Source organism: Hyla sarda, chromosome 4 (assembly GCF_029499605.1).
Source record: "Hyla sarda isolate aHylSar1 chromosome 4, aHylSar1.hap1, whole genome shotgun sequence".
NCBI lineage: Eukaryota > Metazoa > Chordata > Amphibia > Anura > Hylidae > Hyla > Hyla sarda.
Window position 1 is genome coordinate 299863725 of NC_079192.1, and position 26342 is coordinate 299890066.

Sequence of the window (26342 nt, forward strand, 5' to 3'; positions counted from 1 at the left end):
TTTACAATACACCCCATTCCACTTTTGGAAAACATTACTGGTTCAGTCACAGGTAAACAATTATCAATCCCCTGCACCCCCTCCCAGTTACCACATTTCGCAGTGTCTCCCAAAGTCTTGCACAGTACCTCAGAATGAACAGGGCTCTCTCCTAGCCCTTTCGGTGTGCAGGTAGTGTCCTCTGGAGCATAATGACAGAGCATCCGACCCAAATCATTCCCCAGCAGAACATTAACAGGGATGTCCTCAGAGACCCCCACCTCCCGCAAACCCTGTACCCCAATCCAGGTACACACGGGCCATGGGCACAGCAGGTCGCACACCTCCAATTCCTTTTAAATCCATGGTTCTTCCAGGGATGATGTCCTCTGTATCCACCACTTCAGGCCGCACCAAGGTAAAGGAGGCCCCAGAATCTCGCAACCCCACTGTCACCCGGTCACCCACAGTTACACTCTGCAGGTTATCCGCTCTTTTCTCCACCGCTCCGGACACCAGAAGAACGGCTGTGTGTCCTCCAGCTACTGGTGGAGAATTCTTTTTGTTGGGGCAAGTGGCACTCAGGTGCCCAATATTGTTGCATCTGTAACATCGGCGGGTGTCCCCCTGACCCAATGTGGCTCCTGTTGCTTTTGGGAATGATGGCAAGAATTTCCCGGCTGACCTGGTGGTGCATTGTGGTTGTGTGGCTCCCCTCCAGGTACTTGCTCCGGCTTGTGCAGATCCACGCTTTGCTGCTGGCGCCCGGTTGTTGGCAAAGTCATCTCCTAGTTCTGCTGCTTCCATGGCTGTCTTGGGCTTGCGGTCCAAAATCCACTCTCTGGTTTCAAAGCTCCATGTTTGGAGAAACTGATCCAGGACCATCATGTCCTCCAGGGCCTCATAGGTAGTGACTTGTAGGCCCCCTGTCCATAGCCTGAATGCAGTCCTTAGCTGACCTGCATGTTGAGTGCAGCTTTCTGTGGCACTTTGTTGCAAAGTCCAAAACTTTTTCCGATAAGTCTCTGGAGTCAGATTAAAACTTTTGAGCAGGGAAGATTTTATTGCCTCATAGTCCTGGTCACTCTCAGAGGAAAGAGAAACAAACACATCCAGAGCTTTCCCTCGCAACCGTGGGGTTAGATATCGTCCCCACTGTTCCTTAGGTAGATGGAACTGCCGGCAAACCTTTTCAAATCCCCTCAGGAACACATCCAGATCACCATCTTTCTCCAACATGGGGAAATGTTCCAAGCGGGGTTTGTGGTCTCCTTGATCCTGCACATCACTGCGTGCAGATGAAGCATCCCCTCTCAGCCTCAGAACCTCCAGTTCATGCCTCCGCTGGGCCTCTCTTTCTGCGACTTGTGCCTCTCTCTCTGCAGTTTGGTACTGGAGAAGCAGTTGGAGTCCAAGTCTTAGGCCTCATGTGGAGTACTGTTCTGATGGGGAGTAATGTTGCTGCGTTCCCCAGGAGATATCAGTCCTTGGATGGCAGTTCCAGCTGTAGGACTTTGTCTCATGTCACTTAGCTCTTCTGCACGGGCATCATACTCCACAAGATCAGCAATAAGTTGTTCCTTGTTCTTTCCTTCAGTAGGGATGTCCTTTTCTTGGCACATTAGCTCCAGTGCAGGCTTGGACTGCTTGCGATATGCCTCCATATTTCCGAGATGAGACAGAGGAGGTAAAACAGGAGATGGGGAGGACAGAACTGTATTGCACTCTTTTTGTATGTCTTTTAAACCAGTACTGAGCTCTGTATTTGGAATTTACACACAAGAAGATGTATGCAATTTCTTTTTTAGTGCTAAGATTTCCTTACAGGTAAAATCCAGCAAGCACTAAAAATCTCTAAATATGTCCCGACGCTGCCACCAGTTGTCACGATCACACCCTATCTGTCCAGCCAAGACGCTAGAGAGAGTGTGATGGGGCAAGGGTTAAAGCCGCCAGACCTCTGGGTATCCACTACAAGTCCCAGCAAGTCCCCAAATTAACCCTTAGATAAACGTGTTTCCACCAGAGCTGCCTTCAGAAAGGTGAGCTCATATATTTAGAGATCAAAGACCAGAGCTGATTAATTAAACAATTAATCTGATAAAAGGTATCACAGTGCTATGCATAAAAATTAACAAATGACATACAGTTATAAGAACATATATAAGAGTTTAGCAATCAAGTTCAGAAAAGTAAAAATGAAGTTCTTACAGCGTAATAGTATAGTAGTCCATGAGAGGGAGTCTCCAGCTGTTCTTAGGATGGTCTTGTCAGCTTGGGGCACAGATCTTAACAACTGACTCTAGCATTGTTACATATTATATATCTCCTTTTTGGAGGGACTCCATTCCCCCCTCCCCTCTGGTCCCACCAGGGGGGGGGGGCATCTCTTATCTCATATATGGGACCAGAGACCCCTTACATCCTGCTACTTCAAAGAAAACTCCTGACTTCAAAAAGAGGAAAACAGCAGACAGGCCCCAATTGACTGCAATACACAAAAACAAAGGATACACCGTCTGAATGACCCCTCACCCATGTCCTGGATAAAACAGTACACACAGTACAATTATAATACACATATATGATTTAATACTCAGGCCTGGGCCTGACACATGCCATGTGCTATATTCTCTCTACTGCCACCTCTGGTGGACTTACTGTATGTGAATGAGAGGTAAGTCTTCACTTAGTCATCTGTTCTTTCCCACTCAGGCTTCTTCTAGTAGCTTTCTGAAACATGTAGAAGTAATCTAGCCTTCTTTCCACAGAGGCTGGAATGGAACCAACCAGTCAATCTGGTTTTGGATATAAAGTGTAGGCTTAGTTAGACCCGGTTCTAGTTCTTTCTCTCTACCCAGAACTAGAACTCCAGATTAATCTGCAGCCACTTTTAGGAGATAGAAGGTAGACTAGCAGTATTAGTATTTTATCTCCTCTACTGTGCACTTATATTCATGTATTGTAATTATGTGTATGTTATGTAGCATGTTTGCGTTGACTTTATAATTATGAGTGCACAGCCGTATGTCTTATGCATATATAGATATTCTTGGTCACATTCTTAGTTTTAAGATTTTTATACTCATGTATTGTATTTTACCTGCCTCAGGTGTTCATGCTTGTAATTTGTAGTACGTTGGATTGGAGGAGATACTCCTCTTACCATACGCACTATCAATCTGAACCTTGTCCTGAGAGCGGGCATCACTGACGGAGGGCACACATGCCTCTGAAATGCGTCTAATGTTGGCTGTGGTTACTGTGCCTGTTTTAATGTGAACCATCAATAAAGCTAGATTTGTTTGACACATTGCTGGATCAATGCCCTTTTCCTCAAGACTAGCCGTAATAGTATGCCACGTCATTGTGCAAAGCACTGCAATGCCAAGAAACTACTTCTTGTCCACTTTTAGGGGATATCTCTAAACTTTGAATCTGCCTTTGAGATGAAGAGAATCATGTAAAGTCAGGATAAATTGAGTATAAGTTGAACCAGGGCCCCCCTGCAATTACTGGTCTCTCTGTGGGCCTCCAGCTGAAGCCAGTGCAACATGACTTCCACACTATAGGGAAGCTTTATCAATACCTGTGCAGAGAAAAAGTTGGCCAGTTGCCCATAGCAGCCAATCAACTTGCTATGCTGATTCGTTGCTATGGGCAACTGGGCAACTTTTTCTCTGCACAGATTTTGATAAAGCTCTACCTATAAGTTCTACTGCCCTACACTCTGTGATAGGGAACTGTAGCACAAATCTGTGCTATGTTCACACTGTGTTCATTAAGTTGCACATTCTATTTTACACAAACATTTCCAGCAAAGAGGCAGCCAAACTCTTATTTGCAATTAAAGTTAAAAATAATGCACAATATTTTATACTGTGTGAACAGCCTAATAGTTTAGATGGTTTTCTACTATTTTTTGCAGTCTAAACAATCCAGGCATTTCCAATCTAACTGTTACTTATCTTTTTATAACTCCCTAAAACTGAAAAAAAAAAACAAAAACATAATATGCTGACGACAAATGCCATATAATATATAGGTTGTTGAAACATATATGTTATTGATATGTAGACAATTCTTTTTGTAATGAAGTCAGATCTACGAACAACAATTGCCTTGGGCATGGTCTCTACATCCAGCCAATGATTAACCTTGGAAAGTTGCTTTTAGTCATGCATGGAATACATAGATGGGATAGGTCTGCCTGAGTTGGAGAAGCTGATGCCTTGCTGCTTTGCTTTGCCACTAAGAGGGGAGTCTCAAGTGGTGCACCAACCCCCCCCCCCCCCACCCCCATTTTTTCCCTTATTCTTTAATAGGACATATAGGAATGGGGTTGTCTCAGACAATTTCTTTAATGCTAGCACAGTTGCAGGAGTGTTTTGCAAAAAAGTGTCAGCATATGTAGCATTGTTTTAACAATTTAATTGCTACATTTGTGGTTCTGCCTATGCAGACATAGGCAGAACCACAATTGTAGCAATTAAATTGTTAAAACAGCATGGGTTCCAGCATTTGTTAATAAAATAAAATTCTTCTTTATTGATTATCCATTTAAAATAGGCATGAACATTAAGGGGAAAAAAAATCAGCATGGTCACATGTAAATGTGAATGAGGAACAGTCACAAGCAACTGATGTGTTTCAGACTGTATAAGTCTTTACTTATAGTCTGGCTACATCTAAAATGTGCCAGAAACATCTGAAATGTGTCAGATGACTTTTATTTACATTTAGCGGTAAACATGCTTTTTTTAAAAATGGATTTTAAATTTTAAATCGATTTTAAATGGATGATTAGTAAAGAAGAATTTTATCAGCGAGCTCTGGAACCTATGATTTAAACTAACTTGCTTTTTAAAGGGCTCATGTTGCTGAAGAGCTTTATTGCAAAGTGTGTTTAGCGCCCTACCACTGTTACAGTGAACTATAAAAAAAAACGGGAGAGCGCTCCACAGCGTAAAACAGCCTATAGGTCAACCAACAATGTAACTCGTAACGCTTACCATTGGAGGTTGTGTGAGCTCACACACAACAATGGTCAGCGTGAATTAGCAGAGGGACCCAGTCTGCAGCCTACCCAACCATACGGACAATAGCAGATGAGGGCTTCCAAGGAAGAGGTAGGTTTCAGCAGCGCCGACCAGGGATAGGTTCGTCAGTTGGATTGAATGTATTTATTGGAAATAGAATGCAATGGGTGTCACCGTGCTTACGCGGTTTCATCAGGCATGTCAAACAAGGTAGGAAGGAATCTTATATACTAGGTGATGTTAACTCTTTCATAGTATTTGTAATACCTTAAATATCAGAAATCATATAATTATCATTCAGATTATTATTCATTCGCATAGATACCCATGCGCAAAGCATATCCCCATGCAAATACATGTACAGAAATACAGAAAGAACAAAATACATAAATAAAATATAAATTAACCCATTAAGGACACAGGGGGTACCTGTAAGCCCCGAGTCTGCTCCCTTTCTATAACGCGGGGCCACGGCATGGCCCCGCATCATAGCTGGTTGGGCCCGTGGCTCATAGCGCGCAGCACTGATTGCGGTGCCGCACGCTGTTAACTCCTTTAATGCAGCATTCAAAGTTGATAGCCGCTTCTTAAGTGAAAGTAAACTACCACCGGCTAGCTCAATGGGCTGTTCGGGACCGCCGCGCCGTCCCAAACAGCTGGAGGACACAAGGAGGGTGCCTACCTTCCTCCTGTGTATCCGATCGCCGAATGACTGCTCAGTGCCTGAGATCCAGGCATGAGCAGTCAAGCAGCAGAATCATCGATCAATGGTTTCCTATGGGATCAATGTAAAAGATCAGTGTGTGCAGTGTTATAGCCCCCTATGGGGGCTATAACATTGCAGAAAAAAAGTGGAAAAAAAAGTTAATAAAGATCATTTAACCCCTTCCCTAATAAACGTAAGAACCATCCCCCTTTTCCCAATAAAAAAATAAAACTAAATGTTTAAATAAAAATAAACATTTGTGGTATCGCTGCTTGCAGAAATGTCGAATTGTTAATCAGCCAGAAACCCTAATTGTCTGTTTTTTTTTCCATAACAACAAATCACAGCTCAGCTTTTATATCTTAACAAGCTCTTGTAAAGTGAAAGCTGAGCTGTGATTGGTTGCTATGGGAAAAAACAGACAATTAGGGTTTCAGACTTATTGATGAATCAGGGCCAATGTCTCCTAGTCATCTTAACAAATAATCTTAGATAACTACCGGTGAATAATGTTGACCTGTTTATTATTTAACAATGTAGCTTTTTTGCTTTTTATTTCTATTCCATTATGACACTTGTTGTGATCATAGTTTAGTTTTGTTGTCTAATAGGAGTCTGAATATTCCTACTGTCCTATTAGAGTCCTTAAAGGGTACCTCTCATCAAATAAACTTTTGATATATTTTAGATTAATGAATGTTGAATAACTTTCCAATAGCATGTTAATGACAAATATGCTTCTTTCTATTGTATTTTTCCCGATCAGTCCTGTCAGCAAGCATTTCTGACTCATGCTGGAGTCCTAAACACTCAGAGCTGCCAGCCTGCTTTGTTCACAGCCAAACAGGCTGTGAACAAAGCAGGCTGGCAGCTCTGAGTGTTCTCCTTTGTGAACAAAGCAGACTGGCAGCTCGTAGTGTTTAGGACTCCAGCATGAGTCTGAAATGCTTGCTGCCAGGACTGGTAGGGAGACCCCTAGTGGACATTTCTTCAAAGTGGAAAATTAAATAGAAAGAAGCATATTTTTTAATAACATGCAATTGTGAAGTTATTCTGCATACATTAATCTATAATATATCAAAAGTTTTTTTGATGAGAGGTACCCTTTAAGCATTAATGTCACTTGAAAAAACTTTTGATATGGCTGTACCCCCCTGACGACGGCACTGCTCTGGTGTGAGTACAGAACAGTATTCCGTCATTTAGAAAGATGTTTAAGCCTTTTTTCCTAATAGGGACATCTTCCAAAAGTGGACACATTTTTTTTAATTCCGTGTCTGCTAGATTCTACTGTACTTGTTATACCCACAATTTAATGGATGAAAGACCATTTTATTGGTTCAGTAGGGGCCATGTTCCCTACCTGACAATCATATTCTTCATCTAAACCTTTATTTCTTTCCCACAGGCTCAAGAAAGGATGCTAAATATTTATGGACAGAACGCAACAGCCAACACAAGTGTTACCATTCGTATTGTAGACGTTAATGACAATAAACCCCAGTTTTACAACTGTGATGTGACTGACTGTGATTTCACTGCTACTGCTGAAAAAAAGTTCTTTGGAGAGATTGAGGAACATTCTTCTGTCCGGGTACCAGTGGCAAATCTAACCATCACTGCTCATGATCCTGACAAGGTATGTAGCCAGTTCTGTGTCCCATTCTGTATTCAGTCAAGTAACCTACTGATTTGTGCCTTAACCAAATGCAGAGTGGGGTACAGTATCCCACATCAGCAGCCAAACCCAGGAACATGTAGGCTACTGTGCGGCGCCTGTCACCCTTGCTTCACCTTCCTGCCCTGGCTGTGTCTTGTGGAAGAAGCTTCAAGCAGGAGAACTGCAGTTTGGGTCTGAATAAGTTTAGAGTCTGGGTTCTAAATTAAATATGTGGGCCTGAATTAATGTTTGTTTTTGGACTGGGGGTGTGTAGGCTTCTTTGAGACGGGCTATGCTGCACTAAGTTTGTGTGCTGCCAATTCCTCTGTCTGCAAGTGTGATGAGGGTGTGATGAGGGCAGATGAAATTACCCTAGGGGCAGATGGCATTAACCCCTTGTGTTCGTGATGCCTGGGCGTGGTTTATCCTCTACACCACCCGAAGGAATACCGCTGGATCCTGACTCCGACGCCAAGTTATGGAACAACGGCAACTTTACTGAGTCAGACAGATTTAACAGTCTATACAGCTTGGCTAGGCCCACGGAGATGACCAGTGACTTCAGAGACCTTAGGGCTTGCTGGGACTTATAGTGGACTTGGACAATTTGGATGCAAGCCACGCTGACTTGAGATAGGATGACTTAGACTGACTTGACTATGACAGACTATGACTGACTTCACCCCTTCTGTAGCTTACCAGGCTTTGACTTGACCTGTGGGGCAATGGACTTGAGAATCCGTGGCTGCTTGACTGACTTTAGGCCCCTTTAGGACTCCAGACACACACCTAGGACTTGACCTTACTGCAACTCAGCAAAGACTGAAAAAGAAAGAGAAGGCTCCACCCAGGGCTTATATGGGGGAGACTCTGGTGGGGTCCCATAGGTCACCCTTAGGTCACATGGTCACTGATACCTCACTGGGTTACAATCACATGACAACAGGTCTTAAATCTTATAATACAATACTCTATATGACAAGCATAGAAGCAGATATTGAAAGGAACAGGTGCAGGGGGGGGGGGGCAGGGGTCACTGTATGGAGGCAGTCTGACAGGACAGCAAGAGTACAGAGGTGCAACTCCTGTACTGGGCCACCACACAAGTATCTAAAGCAGGATTTCTGAAATACACTAAGTGCTCAAACATATTACATCATAGTATTGCTGAGCCTATGATCATACACTGTGCTGCCTATTACAGGCACAGCATAAGCACAGTGTGTGTTCCCTATAGAGACATGGCATGTACTCCCTGTGGTACATATGCCATGATAAATTGTTTTTTTTTTAGAAATGAAATTATTTTTCTATGCTTTGCTTAGCACACAGAAAAAAAAAATCTAAGCAAGAATAACTACGATGTAGAAACTACGATGGGGAGGGATAGAGCAGAAGCTTAAAGCGTTAATCTCACTTAAAGACACTTTTGACATGTCACACAGTCATAGACTTAGAATGGAGACTCTGACCTGCAACAAGTCAGATTGAGTGGCATGCCAGGGAGTGAAGCGCACAGATACCTGCTTATTCTGCCTTTCTCTAACATTCTAAGGGGAGCGATTAAAACTCTTGACATGTCTGACATATCAAAAGTTTTTTTCAAGTGACATTAATGCTTAAGGACTCTAATAGGACAGTAGGAATATTCAGACTCCTATTAGACAACAAAACTAAACTATGATCATAACAAGTGTCAAAATGGAATAGAACTAAAAAGCAAAAAAGCTATTATTCACCGGTAGTTATCTAAGATTATTTGTTAAGATGACTAGGAGACATTGGCCCTGATTTATCAATCAGACAATTAGGGTTTCTGGCTGATTAATAAATCTCCCCCATTGACTTTAGAGGGGTTGTCTGGGATTTTTCTTCTAAAAGTGGACAATATCACAAAATAAGTACGGTAACCATTAACTCACTGATACCAGTTGCACCAGTTTTGCGGAGATGATGTCCTGTACATCATTCAGTGATGGAGGAATTAATGGGTGTGTCATGTATTGTTTTTTTATTTTTTAGGAAAATGTCTTACAATTCTGGACAACCCCTTTAAATTGTCTAAATTGTTTTACCTGTAAATATCTTTCACTGTCTCTGAAACTATATCCCTATGTTCAGACTTTTATTTTCTTCTATTACAGGACCAGAATGGAGCTTTCATCCTGTATCTGAGGGGTCATGATGCTGATAGCTTCACAGTCAGTCCACAAACGATTGTAAATACTGGACTGGTCCAGATCCTGGTCAAAGACCCGGCAGCTATAGACTATGAAAAGGTTCACCAGATGGAAGTGGAGGTAGGATTATCTCTGAATAAGCATGGTGTTTATAAGGATTGTTTATGTTCATGGAACAGCAATATGGCGGGTCAAAACATGAAGTCAATACAACTGCAGCATTGATAATACTGGTATAATAAAGGTTCCCATGCATATTTACTCCTGAATAAAGGGTGATAGAATTTACAACATGCAAGGTGATGGCTACACTTGACATGAGTTCACAGTAGGTGCTGATCACTGATATCCGAACACAATGGAAACTATCACGTAAGATTCAAATGCAGTCCCTCTATCTAGCTCTCAGTCTTGCTGGCATCTATATGGTCTAAAACAGTGGTTCTTAACCTGGGTTTGATCGAACCCCAGGGGTTCGGTGAGTCAGTCCCGGGGGTTCGGCAGGGGAGTTCGCAACAGGACAGGCAAACCAAGCAATTGCTTGGGGCCCCGAGCTGGCCCAGGGCCCTGAGCAGAGCCGGTGTTTGCCCGTCCTGTAGCGATGGGGCAATTCCCCCCATCACTATTGACTCCCTGCGGCCCGCGTTAAGTTTAAAAACGCAGGACCGCCGGGAGATAGCGCACGCCGGGACGTCACTGACGTCCCGTGCATGCGCCCATGGAAATGAAGTTGCCGAGGACCGGGGGATAGAGAAGGAGGAAGACAGGCGCTGGCCAGCTTGGAGGTCCGCAGGTTGAAGACCACTGGCCTACATAATGTGGGGGAAGACTGTCTGCCCCTAATGTGGGGGAACACTGTCTGCCCCTAATGTGGGGGAACACTGTCTCCCCCTAATGTGGGGGGAACACTGTCTGTCCCTATTGTGGGGGGAACACTGTCTGCCCTTAATGTGGGGGGAACACTGTCTGCCCCTAATGTGGGGGGAACACTGTCTGCCCCTAATGTGGGGGGAACACTGTCTGTCCCTAATGTGGGGGGAACACTGTCTGCCCCTAATGTGGGGGGAAAACTGTCTGCCTCTAATGTGGGGGGAAAACTGTCTGCCTCTAATGTGGGGGGGGGGGGGGAACACTGCCTGCCTAATGTGGGGGGGAACACTGCCTGCCTAATGTGGGGGGAACACTGCCTGCCTAATGTGGGGGCAACACTGCCTGCCTAATGACATGAGAGTGGCACTTGCCAAGGTAAAGTCGCACATTTCTGAACTGGTCTCTGAAAGACAACAGCAGAAGTCACACTGATTTGCAGTAAATATTCATTATGTTTTTGTGTGAAAATCGTGTTTTCATGGTTTTGTTCTTTGTTCTTAATGGTTGTGTTCATTTTGTGCACCTATGTATAAATATATACTTAAATATATACCTCTATGTTTTGATTTTGAAAAAATCATATTTTATTTTTTCCAATTAAGAGGGGTTTGGTGAATGCGCATATGAAACTGGTGGGGTTCAGGACCTCCAACAAGGTTAAGAACCACTGGGCTAAAAAGTCAGCATAAGTCTAAAACTGGCATTTTGTGTTTCTCCTAATCAGAATTTCTGAAAGGAAATGAAGCAGCCTAGTGGGTGCGCAGATGTTACAAAAAGACCTCTGCAGTGGTTTCACAGCCTTGTCACGGTTTTTGTCTTGCTGGCAGTATATAAAGTGCAATTCACATCAACAATATTTATGAACAGTGTACATGGTAAACAAGCAAAGGTGCACACTGAGCAATACCCACCTGTAACAGAGCAAAAAGTTGCGTGGCCAGGAGGCGTCACCCCTACGATCGTTTTGGACTACCTCCTTCTTCCGGGAGTAGTACAATGTCCACTAGTCCTAGCTGGTTTCTCTGCAGCAGGTTTAACACTTTTGTGGTAAACGTTACTGTGTGCTCAGAGGCAGGAGGGTCTGCCGAGCATGTCCTACTGGCATCTATCTCTTCTGCGGATCCCAGAGGCTGGGATGATCGTTGCTTGTCTCTCCACTTCCATCATTTCTAAACTGTGGGGTATGGATCTTTTAGTTTCATATGTTGTAGCCATGCAGTACCAGGCCTGGCCTGAAGCCCTTAAAGGTCCTAGTGTATTTCTGTGGAATCCTTCCTTATACAAACTATCCACAAAGATAAAGTTTCTTCTTACTTCTCTTCTCTCCCTGTCTCTTTCTGCCTTCAGATGTACACTATGGTGAAGCACCAGGACATGTTTAGTTCTCTGCAGGAGCAAGCCTAGCCTATGTTTAGGTCTTGCTAAGCCGACTCTCCCTGGAACAGTGAAAAGAAATACATTTTTAGTAACAAGCGTATGGCTCTAACTGAATGCATAGACATGTAGGTAATGTGTTAAAGGGGTACTCTGATGGAAAACTTTTTTTTATTTTTTATATCAACTGGTGCCAGAAAGTTAAATAGATTTGTAAATTACTTCAATTAAAAAATCTTAATCCTTCCAGTACTTATTAGCTGCTGAATACTACAGAGGAAATTATTTTCTTTTTGGAACACAGTGCTCTCTGCTGACATCATGTCCACAGTGCTCTCTGCTAACATCTCTGTCCATTTTAGGAACTGTCCAGAGCAGCATATGTTTTCTATGGGGATTTTCTCCTACTCATGACAGTTCTTAAAATGGACAGATATGTCAGCAGAGAGCACTGTGGTCATGATGTCAGCAGAAAGCTCTGTGTTCCAAAAAAAAAAAAAAAAGAATTTCCTCTGTAGTATTCAGCAGCTAATAAGTACTGGAAGGATTAAGATTTTTTTTTAAAAAGAAGTGATTTACAAATATGTTTAACTTTCTGGCACCAGTTGATAAAAAATAATAACAAAAAACTTTTCCACTGGAGTACCCCTTTAACCCTTCTGCTCTGTGGCAAAACTTGGTACAAACACAATAATAGCATTTAAGTATAAAAAAAATCATGTGACATAATAGCAAAACAGTACAAAAGTACAATCAGATACTAATTAAAGCAAAAACAGTTTGACACCTACAACAAGTATCCCATAAAGGCAGTGGGATGCTGCAGAGATATTGGCTTTTGGATATTGGAGATATTGGATGTTGTCATTCACAAATTTCTCAAATTTTTTTTTCTAATCGTAGGTGGTGGCCAATGACACAGGTTTGGTAACTGACTGTTGTTCATTTGCCATTGTGACTATAAATCTAATAGATATAAATGATCACTCTCCAGTGTTTGCTGATGCAACATATAAACTTGCAATTGAAGAGCACTGTAATAATGGATCCGTCCTTGGGACTATAACAGTAAGTAAATGGGAAACTATCATTCCATTTAATGGAAACATTGAAAATATATACTGTATCATTTTAGGTTAATGCTTGTTTATTAAATACGTTTTACTGTAAAACAAACATTTCCACTATTTCATGGTCAAATACTAAAGAAGTTTGTTATGAATTACATATGTTAAAGAAAGTGGTTTAAAGGAGAACTCCAGGTAATTTTTTTTTCTCCTATAAACCTGGGCTACTGGAATAAAAAGAATAAACTTTGACTTACCTTCCACCGATTCCCTCGCAGCTGCTATAATCGCTCTCCTGTTTCTCCGGCTTTTGGTGCCCAACATGTTACACTGCAATCTGCTAATCGCCGGCCACAGTGATGTTTCTGAGCAAAATTTAATGTCAAATCTGCATCAAATTCCTTGTGGATTCTGCCTGAATTTCCTGAACTAGCTCTAAATGTAATGAGACTATAGACAGATTTTTAAAAAATGTTCGATAATTTAAAGCAGTGAGTGTGAAAACCATGAGAAATGAACACGTACAATAAGTAAATTGTAATTTGGTATGATAAAAAATTTTTTTTTTATATGTTGAAACCTTAAAGGGGTACTCCGGTGAAATTATTTTTTTTTTAAATCAACTGGTGCCAAAAAGTTAAACAGATTTGTAAATTACTTCTATTAAAAAATCTTAATCCTTCCAGTACTTATTAGCTGCTGAATACTACAGCGGAAATTATTTTCTTTTTGAAACACAGAGCTGTCTGCTGACATCATGAGCACAATGCTCTCTGCTGACATCTCTGTCCATTTTAGGAACTGTCCAGAACAGCATATGTTTGCTATGGGGATTTCCTTTTACTCTGGACAGTTCCTAAAATGGACAGAGATGTCAGCAGAGAGCACTGTGCTCATGATGTTAGCAGACAGCTCTGTGTTTCAAACGGAAAAGAATTTCCACTGTAGTATTCAGTAGCTAATAAGTACAGGAAGGATTAAGATTTTTTAATAGAAGTAATTTACAAATCTGTTTAACTTTCTGGCACCAGTTGATAAAAAAAAAAAGTTTTCCACCGGAGTACCCCTTTAAACTAATTCATCATTAGAATACAAGATGACTTAATGTATATCCCCACACTTTTCTATACGATTAACTATATGCTTTGATTTTTAGGCAACTGACCCAGACTCTGGGGATTACGGAAGGATTACTTACTCTTTTTTACCAGAATCCATGTAAGTATATTAAGGTATAGAAGAATTATGGAAAGCAAATTATTATTACTTGTAAGTCAATTAACTTAGGTTTTACGTACAACAGATCTGATGAAATGCTTGTGTGGTGAGCACTAGGGAAGAATATTGAGTCTAGTATTCCCCGTTGTACATGTCACATGGCAGAATGGTATTAAGCCCATGTCCTCAGTGACCCACAACCTTTGTCAGTGAAGATGCTTCTGCATACAAAGCACAGAAATGAGACTTCTGACACTAAGATTTAATGAAACAACTCAAAAAAAAAACCTCTGAAATCTATCACTATCTAGTGAAACACAGATACATTAATAAAGCTTGAAATACAGTAGTACAGTTTAGCAATCAGGAGAAGAGAGATTTGGCTACTGTCCCTTATATTAATGCTTCTTTAGCAGAGTTACTAAAATGTCAAGCTTTAAAGGGGTACTCTGCTGATCAGCTGGAGCCGGTGCCGGGAGCTCGTGAAGGCAGCTCGTGACTTGCATTGAGGGGACGGAGCGTGGCGTCATGAGGGGGCGGGACTATGACGTCTTGAGCTCCCGGCTCAGGCTCCAGCATTCGGAACAGTTTGTTCCAAACACTGAGCAGCGGAGTACCCCTTTAAGTGCTCTTTTAGCATGTGTAGCTCTCTAGCTCTCAAGTAATTAAGTCCAAATTACTGAAACTACTTTACGAGGATCTTCACGGGTTGGTTTTCCGGGATACAAGGTGCAAAACAGGAATACACTTTGGCAGGAATTCTTTGGCAGTAATTTGTGACATCACATTCGGGAAAGTTCCTCCAGGAAAGTCCCCCTACCTGGGAGGCAGACAGCACTCACCTGCTTGACCCACAAAAGATCAGTGAAGCAAACATCCCAAGCAGTACACGTGAAAAAGACCCAATCTTCAAGCTGTGCTATCCGTCACAGTTATAATCCAAACACTTTCACGGTACTCTTACCAATGTGTATTTTTAATTCTTGCCAATTACAGACGTGTTTTGATACTTTTGAAAATAACAAGGTTTTATGTTATTTTACCATGCCTACGTTCACATTGAGAAAGATACATGAAAGTATCAAAATGCATCTGTGATTGCCAAAAATATAATAAACATATTGGGTAATATACCGTGAATGTGTTTGGATTATAACTGTGGTGGATAGCGCTGCTTGAAGAGTGAGTCTCTTCACATGTCCTGCTTGGGAAGTTTTCTTCATTCCATATCGGCCAGGAGTCTCCAGCACTGCTGAACCCAGAAAGGCTGCATCCCATTATATTTACACATGCTGTATAAGTCGTTGTGTCTACTAAACAACACAACAAGGTGAGCTGATTTTTTACACCTGTTTAAGGTCAAAATATCTAAGACTACAACCCTATGGAAGCTCGGTTTTCATTTTTTCCCTCTCTATCTAGTGCAAAAGATCAGTTTAAGGCAGAGACATATTTTCCTCTATTGAAAGACAAAATTCTTAATGTAGTACAATGTATCATTGCAGCATAGATTTGAACAGGTATCAGAAACAGCAACTTAAAGGGATTGTCCATTGACAAATATAAAAACATGAAGTTAATACAACTGCAACATTGATAATACTGGTATAATAAAGGTTCCCATGCATATTTACTCTGAACAAAGGATGATAGAATTTACAACATGCAAGGTGATGGCTACACTTGACATGAGTTCACAGTAGGGGCTGATCACTGATATCTATCAGCACACAATGGAAACTATCACTAAAGATTCAAATGCAGTCCCTCAATTTAACTGTCAGTCATGCTTGCATCCATACGGTCTAAAAAGTCAGCAGAAGTCTAAAACTGCCATTGTGTGTTTCTCCAAATCAGAATTTCTGAAAGGAAATGAAGCAGCCTTGTGGGTGTGTAGTTGTTACAAAAAGACCTCTGCAGTGGTTTCACAGCCTTGTCACAGTTCTTGTCTTGCTGGCAAGAGGGCTTCCACAGGGTGGTTCAGTGAACTGCATGCTGTAAATGTACTTCTACATCTTTTCCTCTATTGAAAGACAGAGGGGGAGATTTATCAAACATGTCCAGAGGAAAAGTTGCTGAGTTGCCCATAGCCCATTGGTTGCTATGGGCAACTCAGCAACTTTTCCTCTGGACAGGTTTTGATAACTATCCCCCATTATTCTTAATGTAGTACAATGCATCTGTCACGATGCCGGCTGGCAGGTAGTGGATCCTCTGTGCCAGAGAGGAATTGGCGTGGACCGTGCTAGTGGACCGGTTCTAAGCCACTACTGGTTTTCACCAGAGCCCGCCGCAAAGCGGGATGGTCTTGCTGCGGCGGTAGTGACCAGGTCGTATCCACTAGCAACGGCTCACCTCTCTGGCTGCTGAAGATAGACGCGGTACAAGGGAGTAGGCAGAAGCAAGGTCGGACGTAGCAGAAGGTCGGGGCAGGCAGCAAGGATCGTAGTCAGGGGCAACGGCAGAAGGTCTGGAAACACAGGCAAGGAACACACAAGGAACGCTTTCACTGGCACTAAGGCAACAAGATCCGGCAAGGGAGTGCAGGGGAAGTGAGGTGATATAGGGAAGTGCACAGGTGAACACACTAATTGGAACCACTGCGCCAATCAGCGGCGCAGTGGCCCTTTAAATCGCAGAGACCCGGCGCGCGCGCGCCCTAGGGAGCGGGGCCGCGCGCGCCGGGACAGGACAGACGGGGAGCGAGTCAGGTACGGGAGCCGGGGTGCGCATCGCGAGCGGGCGCTACCCGCATCGCGAATCGCATCCCGGCTGACAGCGGAATCGCAGCGCCCCGGGTCAGAGGATGTGACCGGAGCGCTGCAGCGAGGAGAGAGAAGCGAGCGCTCCGGGGAGGAGCGGGGACCCGGAGCGCTCGGCGTAACAGTACCCCCCCCCTTGGGTCTCCCCCTCTTCTTAGAGCCTGAGAACCTGAGGAGCAGACTTTTGTCTAGGATGTTGTCCTCAGGTTCCCAGGATCTCTCTTCAGGGCCACAACCCTCCCAGTCCACTAAGAAAAAAGTTTTCCCTCTGACCTTTTTGGAGGCTAGGATTTCTTTGACAGAGAAGATGTCCGAGGAGCCGGAAACAGGAGTGGGAGGAACAGATTTGGGAGAAAAACGGTTGAGGATGAGTGGTTTGAGAAGAGAGACGTGAAAGGCATTAGGGATACGAAGAGAAGGAGGAAGAAGAAGTTTATAAGAGACAGGATTGATTTGACACAAAATTTTGAAAGGACCAAGATAGCGTGGTCCCAACTTGTAGCTAGGGACACGGAAGCGGACATATTTAGCGGAGAGCCATACCTTGTCTCCAGGGGAAAAAACGGGAGGAGCTCTTCTTTTCTTATCCGCGAACCTCTTCATGCGTGAAGAGGCCTGTAAGAGAGAATTTTGGGTCTCTCTCCATATAATGGAAAGGTCACGAGAAATTTCATCCACAGCGGGCAGACCAGAGGGCAAGGGGGTAGGGAGGGGGGGAAGAGGGTGACGGCCGTACACCACGAAAAATGGGGATTTGGAGGAAGATTCCGAGACCCTGAAGTTATACGAGAATTCGGCCCATGGAAGGAGATCTGCCCAGTCATCCTGGCGGGAGGAAACAAAATGTCGCAAATAATCACCCAAGATCTGGTTAATTCTTTCTACTTGTCCATTGGACTGGGGATGATATGCAGAAGAAAAATTTAATTTAATCTTGAGTTGTTTACAGAGAGCCCTCCAGAATTTAGACACGAATTGGACACCTCTATCCGAGACAATCTGCGTAGGCAACCCGTGAAGACGAAAAATGTGTACAAAAAATTGTTTAGCCAACTGAGGCGCAGAAGGAAGACCAGGAAGAGGGATGAAATGTGCCATTTTGGAGAATCGATCAACGACCACCCAAATAACAGTGTTGCCACGGGAAGGGGGTAAATCAGTAATAAAATCCATACCAATCAGAGACCAAGGCTGTTCGGGGACAGGCAGAGGATGAAGAAAACCAGCGGGCTTCTGGCGAGGAGTCTTATCCCGGGCACAGATAGTGCAGGCTCGCACAAAGTCCACAACATCCGTCTCCAGAGTCGGCCACCAATAGAAGCGGGAGATGAGTTGCACAGATTTCTTGATACCCGCATGACCTGCGAGATGGGAGGAGTGACCCCATTTGAGGATTCCGAGGCGTTGGCGAGGAGAAACAAAGGTCTTTCCTGGAGGAGTCTGCCTGATGGAGGCAGGAGAAGTGGAGATCAGACAGTCAGGTGGAATGATGTGTTGCGGAGAGAGTTCAACTTCTGAGGCATCCGAGGAACGAGAGAGAGCATCGGCCCTAATGTTCTTATCGGCAGGACGAAAGTGAATCTCAAAATTAAATCGGGCAAAGAACAGAGACCACCGGGCCTGGCGAGGATTCAGCCGTTGGGCAGACTGGAGGTAGGAGAGGTTCTTGTGGTCGGTGTAGATAATAACAGGAGAACTTGATCCCTCCAGCAGATGCCTCCATTCCTCAAGTGCTAATTTAATGGCTAGAAGCTCTCGATCCCCGATGGAGTAGTTCCTCTCCGCTGGAGAGAAGGTCCTAGAGAAAAAACCACAAGTGACAGCATGCCCGGAAGAATTTTTTTGTAGAAGAACAGCTCCAGCTCCCACTGAGGAGGCATCAACCTCCAATAGGAAGGGTTTGGAAGGGTCAGGTCTGGAGAGGACGGGAGCCGAAGAAAAGGCAGACTTGAGTCGTTTAAAGGCGTCTTCTGCTTGAGGAGGCCAGGACTTGGGATCCGCATTTTTTTTGGTTAAAGCCACGATAGGAGCCACAATGGTAGAAAAATGTGGAATAAATTGCCTGTAATAATTGGCGAACCCCAAAAAGCGTTGGATAGCACGGAGTCCGGAGGGGCGTGGCCAATCTAAGACGGCAGAGAGTTTGTCTGGATCCATCTGTAGTCCCTGGCCAGAGACCAAATATCCTAGAAAAGGAAGAGATTGGCATTCAAACAGACATTTCTCAATTTTGGCATAGAGTTGGTTGTCACGAAGTCTCTGAAGAACCATACGGACATGCTGGCGGTGTTCTTCTAGATTGGCAGAAAAAATTAGGATATCGTCCAGATATACAACAACACAGGAGTATAACAGATCACGAAAAATTTCATTGACAAAGTCTTGGAAGACAGCAGGGGCGTTGCACAGTCCAAAGGGCATGACCAGATACTCAAAGTGTCCATCTCTGGTGTTAAATGCCGTTTTCCACTCGTCCCCCTCTCTGATGCGGATGAGGTTATAGGCGCCTCTTAAGTCCAATTTAGTGAAGATGTGGGCACCTTGGAGGCGATCAAAGAGTTCAGAGATGAGGGGTAAGGGGTAGCGGTTCTTAACCGTGATTTTATTAAGACCGCGGTAGTCAATGCAAGGACGTAGGGAGCCATCTTTTTTGGACACAAAGAAAAATCCGGCTCCGGCAGGAGAGGAGGATTTACGGATAAAGCCCTTTTTTAGATTCTCCTGGACGTATTCGGACATGGCAAGAGTCTCTGGGGCAGAGAGAGGATAAATTCTGCCCCGGGGTGGAGTAGTGCCCGGGAGGAGGTCGATAGGGCAATCATAAGGCCTGTGAGGAGGTAGTGTCTCAGCTTGTTTTTTGCAGAAAACATCCGCGAAGTCCATATAGGCCTTAGGGAGACCGGTTACTGGAGGAACCACAGAGTTACGGCAAGGATTACTGGGAACCGGTTTTAGACAGTTCTTGGAACAAGAGGACCCCCAACTCTTGATCTCCCCAGTGGACCAATCCAGGGTAGGGGAATGAAGTTGAAGCCAGGGAAGTCCAAGGAGAATTTCCGAGGTGCAATTGGGGAGGACCAAAAGTTCAATCCTCTCATGATGAGATCCGATGCTCATAAGAAGGGGCTCCGTGCGGAAACGTATGGTACAGTCCAATCTTTCATTATTTACACAATTGATGTAGAGGGGTCTGGCGAGACTGGTCACCGGGATGTTGAACCTGTTGACGAGAGAGGCCAAAATAAAATTTCCTGCAGATCCAGAGTCCAAGAAGGCCACAGCAGGGAAGGAGAAGGCAGAGGCAGACATCCGCACAGGCACTGTAAGACGTGGAGAAGCAGAGTAGACATCAAGGACTGTCTCACCTTTGTGCGGAGTCAGCGTACGTCTTTCCAGGCGGGGAGGACGGATAGGACAATCCCTCAGGAAGTGTTCGGTACTAGCACAGTACAGGCAGAGGTTCTCCATACAGCGTCGTGTCCTCTCTTGAGGTGTCAGGCGAGACCGGTCGACCTGCATAGCCTCCACGGCGGAAGGCACAGGAACAGATTGCAGGGGACCAGAGGAGAGAGGAGCCGAGGAGAAGAAACGCCTCGTGCGAACAGAGTCCATATCTTGGCGGAGTTCCTGACGCCTTTCGGAAAAACGCATGTCAATGCGAGTGGCTAGGTGAATAAGTTCATGTAGATTAGCAGGAATTTCTCGTGCGGCCAGAACATCTTTAATGTTGCTGGATAGGCCTTTTTTGAAGGTCGCGCAGAGGGCCTCATTATTCCAGGACAATTCTGAAGCAAGAGTACGGAATTGTACGGCATACTCGCCAACGGAAGAATTACCCTGGACCAGGTTCAACAGGGCAGTCTCAGCAGAAGAGGCTCGGGCAGGTTCCTCAAAGACACTTCGGATTTCCGAGAAGAAGGAGTGTACAGAGGCAGTGACGGGGTCATTGCGGTCCCAGAGCGGTGTGGCCCATGACAGGGCTTTTCCGGACAGAAGGCTGACTACGAAAGCCACCTTAGACCTTTCAGTGGGAAACAGGTCCGACATCATCTCCAGATGCAGGGAACATTGGGAAAGAAAGCCACGGCAAAACTTAGAGTCCCCATCAAATTTATCCGGCAAGGATAGGCGTAGCCCAGGAGCGGCCACTCGCTGCGGAGGAGGTGCAGGAGCTGGCGGAGGAGATGACTGCTGAAGCTGTGGTAGTAACTGTTGTAGCATAACGGTCAGTTGAGACAGCTGTTGGCCTTGTTGCGCTATCTGTTGTGACTGCTGGGCGACCACCGTGGTGAGGTCAGCGACAACTGGCAGAGGAACTTCAGCGGGATCCATGGCCGGATCTACTGTCACGATGCCGGCTGGCAGGTAGTGGATCCTCTGTGCCAGAGAGGAATTGGCGTGGACCGTGCTAGTGGACCGGTTCTAAGCCACTACTGGTTTTCACCAGAGCCCGCCGCAAAGCGGGATGGTCTTGCTGCGGCGGTAGTGACCAGGTCGTATCCACTAGCAACGGCTCACCTCTCTGGCTGCTGAAGATAGACGCGGTACAAGGGAGTAGGCAGAAGCAAGGTCGGACGTAGCAGAAGGTCGGGGCAGGCAGCAAGGATCGTAGTCAGGGGCAACGGCAGAAGGTCTGGAAACACAGGCAAGGAACACACAAGGAACGCTTTCACTGGCACTAAGGCAACAAGATCCGGCAAGGGAGTGCAGGGGAAGTGAGGTGATATAGGGAAGTGCACAGGTGAACACACTAATTGGAACCACTGCGCCAATCAGCGGCGCAGTGGCCCTTTAAATCGCAGAGACCCGGCGCGCGCGCGCCCTAGGGAGCGGGGCCGCGCGCGCCGGGACAGGACAGACGGGGAGCGAGTCAGGTACGGGAGCCGGGGTGCGCATCGCGAGCGGGCGCTACCCGCATCGCGAATCGCATCCCGGCTGACAGCGGAATCGCAGCGCCCCGGGTCAGAGGATGTGACCGGAGCGCTGCAGCGAGGAGAGAGAAGCGAGCGCTCCGGGGAGGAGCGGGGACCCGGAGCGCTCGGCGTAACAGCATCCTTGCAGCATAGATCTGAACAGGTATCGGAAACAGCAACTTAAAGGGGTGGTCCAGTGACAGATATAATAACCTTTCTTCAGGATAGCAGATATGTATCTGATTGCAGGTGGTCCAACTGCTGAGACACCCCTCTGTCTCCTCTGTCCTCCACTCGTTACCTGTATTAATGACACCTGTTTGAACTTATCAGTATAAAAGACACCTGTCCACAATCTCAAACAGTCACACTCCAAACTCGACAAAGAGCTGTCAAAGGACACCAGAAACAAAATTTTAGACCTGCTGGGAAGACTGAATCTGCCATAGGCAAGCAGCTTGGTGTGAAGAAATCAACTGTGGGAGCAATTATTAGAAAATGGAAGACATAACAAGACCACTGATAATCTCCCTTGATCTGGGGCTCCATGCAAGATCTCACCCCGTGGTGTCAAAATGATCACAAGAACGGTAGGCAACAATCCCAGAACCACACTGAGCGACCTTGTGAATGACCAGCAGAGAGCTGGGACCAAAGTAACAAAGGCTACCATCAGTAACACACTATGCCGCCAGGGACTCAAATCATGCAGTGCCAGATGTGTCCCCCTGCTTAAGCCAGTACATGTCCGGGCCCATCTGAAGTTTGCTAGAGAGCATTTGAATGATCCAGCATTTGGAGTATTGGGAGAATGTAATAGGGTCAGATGAAACCAAAATAGAACTTTTTGGTAAAAACTCCACTCGTAATGTTTGGAGGAGAAAGAATGCTGAGTTGCATCCAAAGAACATCATACCTACTGTGAAGCATGGGGGTGGAAACATCATGATTTGGGGCTGTTTTTCTGCTAAGGGACCAGGAAGACTGATCCGTGTAAAGGAAAGAATGAATGGGGCCATGTATCGTGAGTTTTTGAGTGAAAACCTCCTTCCATCAGCAAGGGCATTGAGGATGAAAAGTGGCTGGGTCTTTCAGCATGACAATGATCCCAAATACACCATCCGGGCAACGAAGGAGTGGCTTTGTAAGAAGCATTTCAAGGTCCTGGAGTGGCCTGGCCAGTTTCCAGATCTCAACCCCATAGAATACCTTTGGAGGGAGTTGAAAGTCTGTGTTGCCCAGCGACAGCCCAAAACATCACTGCTCTAGAGGAGATCTGCATGGAGGAATGGGCAAAATACCAGCAACAGTGTGAAAACCTTGTGAAGACATACAGAAAACGTTTGACCTCTGTCATTGCCAACAAAGGGTATATAACAAAGTATTGAGATGAACTTTTGTTATTGACCAAATACTTATTTTCCACCATAATTTGCAAATATATTTTAAGTGGGAGAACTTGCACATTGGTGGCTGACTAAATACTGTTTTGCCCCACTGGTAGTTCTAGTTCACAGAACATTTCTCAAAAAAGACTCACCCTAACAATCAAACTGCTGTAGATTAAAGTCAAAGCCATGTGTTTTCTGGTACCTTTTTTTTTTTTATGTCAAAAGTGGTAAACATTTTCATCAACATATCTATGAAACATCTGTTACCTTTGTGGAAAAAGAAAGGGCCACAGATGTTTCGTAGATACAGTATGTGTTACGCCTAGCGCTCCGGGTCCCCGCTCCTCCCCGGAGCGCTTACGGCGTCTCTCTCTCCGCAGCGCCCCGGTCGGTCCCGCTGACCGGGAGCGCTGCACTGTCATGGCCATCGGGGATGCGATTCGCACAGCGGGACGCGCCTGCTCGCGAATCGCATCCCAGGTCACTTACCCGTTCCCGTCCCCTGCTGTCATGTGCTGGCGCGCGCGGCTCCGCTCTCTAGGGCGCGCGCGCGCCAGCTCCCTGAGACTTAAAGGGCCAGTGCACCAATGATTGGTGCCTGGCCCAATTAGCTTAATTGGCTTCCACCTGCTCCCAGACTATATCTGATCTCTGCCCCTGCACTCCCCTGCCGGATCTTGTTGCCTTAGAGCCTAGTGAAAGCGTTACTGTGTTTGTCCATACTGTGTACTTGACCTCCTGCTATTACCTTATTGACTACGATCCTTGCTGCCTGCCCCGACCTTCTGCTACGTCCGACCTTGCTTCTGTCTACTCCCTTGTACCGTGCCTATCTTCAGCAGTCAGAGAGGTTGAGCCATTGCTAGTGGATACGACCTGGTCACTACCGCTGCAGCAAGACCATCCCGCTTTGCGGCGGGCTCTGGTGAACACCAGTAGTGACTTAGAACCGGTCCACTAGCACGGTCCACGCCAATCCCTCTCTGGCACAGAGGATCCACCTCCTGCCAGCCGGCATCGTAACAGTAGATCCGGCCATGGATTCCGCTGAGGTGCCGCTGTCAAGTCTTGCCGACATTTCCACGATGATCACCCAACGAAATCACCAGCTGGCATACTTGACCACCGTGACACAGCAACTGAAGTCACAGATACAGCAGCTGCTGTCACAGACACAGCAGCTGCAACTGGAACAACCATCTCCTCCGCCGGCTCCTGCAACTCCTCCCCAGCGTCCGTCCGCTCCTAACCCCTGCTTGTCCCTGCCGGACAAATTTGATGGGGACTCTAGACTCTGCCTTGGTCTCCTTTCTGGAAAGGCCTTGTCTTGGGCCACACCGCTCTGGGACCGCAATGATCCTGCCACAGCCACAGTCCAGTCCTTCTTCGCTGAGGTCCGTGGTGTCTTCGAGGAGCCTGCCCGAGCTTCTTCTGCCGAGACTGCCCTGCTGAACCTGGCCCAGGGTGTTTCTTCCGTTGGCGAGTACGCCATTCAGTTCCGTGCTCTTGCTTCCGAGTTGTCCTGGAATAGTGAGGTCCTCTGCGCGACCTTTAAAAAAGGCCTATCCAGCAACATTAAAGATGTTCTGGCCGCACGAGAAACTCCTGCTAACCTACATGAACTCATTCATCTTGCCACTCGCATTGACATGCGTTCTTCCGGATGGCGTCTGGAGCTCCGCCTGGATATGGACTTTGTTCGCACGTGGCGTTTTTTCCCCCCGGCTCCTCTCTCCTCTGGTCCTCTGCAATCCGTTCCTGTGCCTCCCGCCGTGGAGGCTATGCAAGTTGACCGGTCTCGCTTGACACCTCAAGAGAGGACACGACGCCGCATGGAGAATCTTTGCCTGTACTATGCCGGTACCGAACACTTCCTGAAGGATTGTCCTATCCGTCCTCCCCGCCTGGAAAGACGTACGCTGACTCCGCACAAAGGTGACACAGTTCTTGATGTCAACTCTGCTTCTCCACGCCTTACTGTGCCTGTGCGGATATCTGCCTCTACCTTCTCCTTCTCTACTATGGCCTTCTTGGATTCCGGATCTGCAGGAAATTTTTTTTTGGCCTCTCTTATCAACAGGTTCAACGTCCCTGTGACCAGTCTCGCCAGACCCCTCTACATCAATTGTGTTAACAATGAAAGATTGGACTGTGCCGTGTGTTACCGCACGGAACCCCTCCTAATGTGCATCGGACCTCATCACGAAAAAATTGAGTTTTTGGTCCTCTCCAATTGCACTTCCGAAATTCTCCTTGGACTACCCTGGCTTCAACACCATTCCCCAACCCTGGATTGGTCCACAGGGGAGATCAAGAGCTGGGGTACCTCTTGTTTCAAGGACTGCCTTAAACCGGTTCCCAGTACTCCCTGCCGTGACCCTGTGGTTCCCCCTGTATCCGGTCTCCCTAAAGTCTTTATGGACTCTGCCTGCCATAAGAAGTGCCTCTCCCCCCCTCCCAGTCCAGTCAGGCAAGCCTCGGTGCCTCCTCATGGCCCCCGTCCTGGTGTCACACTGCCCCGTGCCAGGCCTCGCCCTCTGCCCTCCCTCCCCATTCCCACTCCTGCTGTACTGCCTGCCGTTGAGGAATCCCTCCATTCTTTCCCGGTGTCCTCATCCCAGGGGAGGCAGTTACCGGACAAAGAGAAGGGGAGACCTAAGGGGGGGGGTACTGTTACGCCTAGCGCTCTGGGTCCCCGCTCCTCCCCGGAGCGCTTACGGCGTCTCTCTCTCCGCAGCGCCCCGGTCGGTCCCGCTGACCGGGAGCGCTGCACTGTCATGGCCGTCGGGGATGCGATTCGCACAGCGGGACGCGCCCGCTCGCGAATCGCATCCCAGGTCACTTACCCGTTCCCGTCCCCTGCTGTCATGTGCTGGCGCGCGCGGCTCCGCTCTCTAGGGCGCGCGCGCGCCAGCTCCCTGAGACTTAACCCCTTAAGGACTCAGCCCATTTTGGCCTTAAGGACTCAGACAATTTAATTTTTACGTTTTCATTTTTTCCTCCCCGCCTTCTAAAAATCATAACTCTTTTATATTTTCATCCACAGACTAGTATGAGGGCTTGTTTTTTGCGCGACCAGTTGTCCTTTGTAATGACATAACTCATTATATCATAAAATGTATGGCGCAACAAAAAAACACTATTTTTGTGGGGAAATTAAAACGAAAAACGCAATTTTGCTAA

At 46.0% G+C, this 26342-nt stretch overlaps 1 protein-coding gene across 6 annotated transcripts in view; it reads left to right on the forward strand.

Moving 5' to 3' along the window:
* The window catches only part of CDHR2 (cadherin related family member 2), a 231215-nt gene that overhangs the window by 131700 nt on the left and 73173 nt on the right, over positions 1-26342 (forward strand). For all 6 annotated transcript variants that reach the window (XM_056574710.1, XM_056574708.1, XM_056574711.1 and 3 more), the window contains exons 12-15: positions 7133-7363; positions 9529-9684; positions 12712-12876; positions 14032-14093. In XM_056574710.1, coding sequence (XP_056430685.1) covers positions 7133-7363; positions 9529-9684; positions 12712-12876; positions 14032-14093 — 614 coding nt within the window. The remainder of the gene's footprint in view (positions 1-7132; positions 7364-9528; positions 9685-12711; positions 12877-14031; positions 14094-26342) is intronic.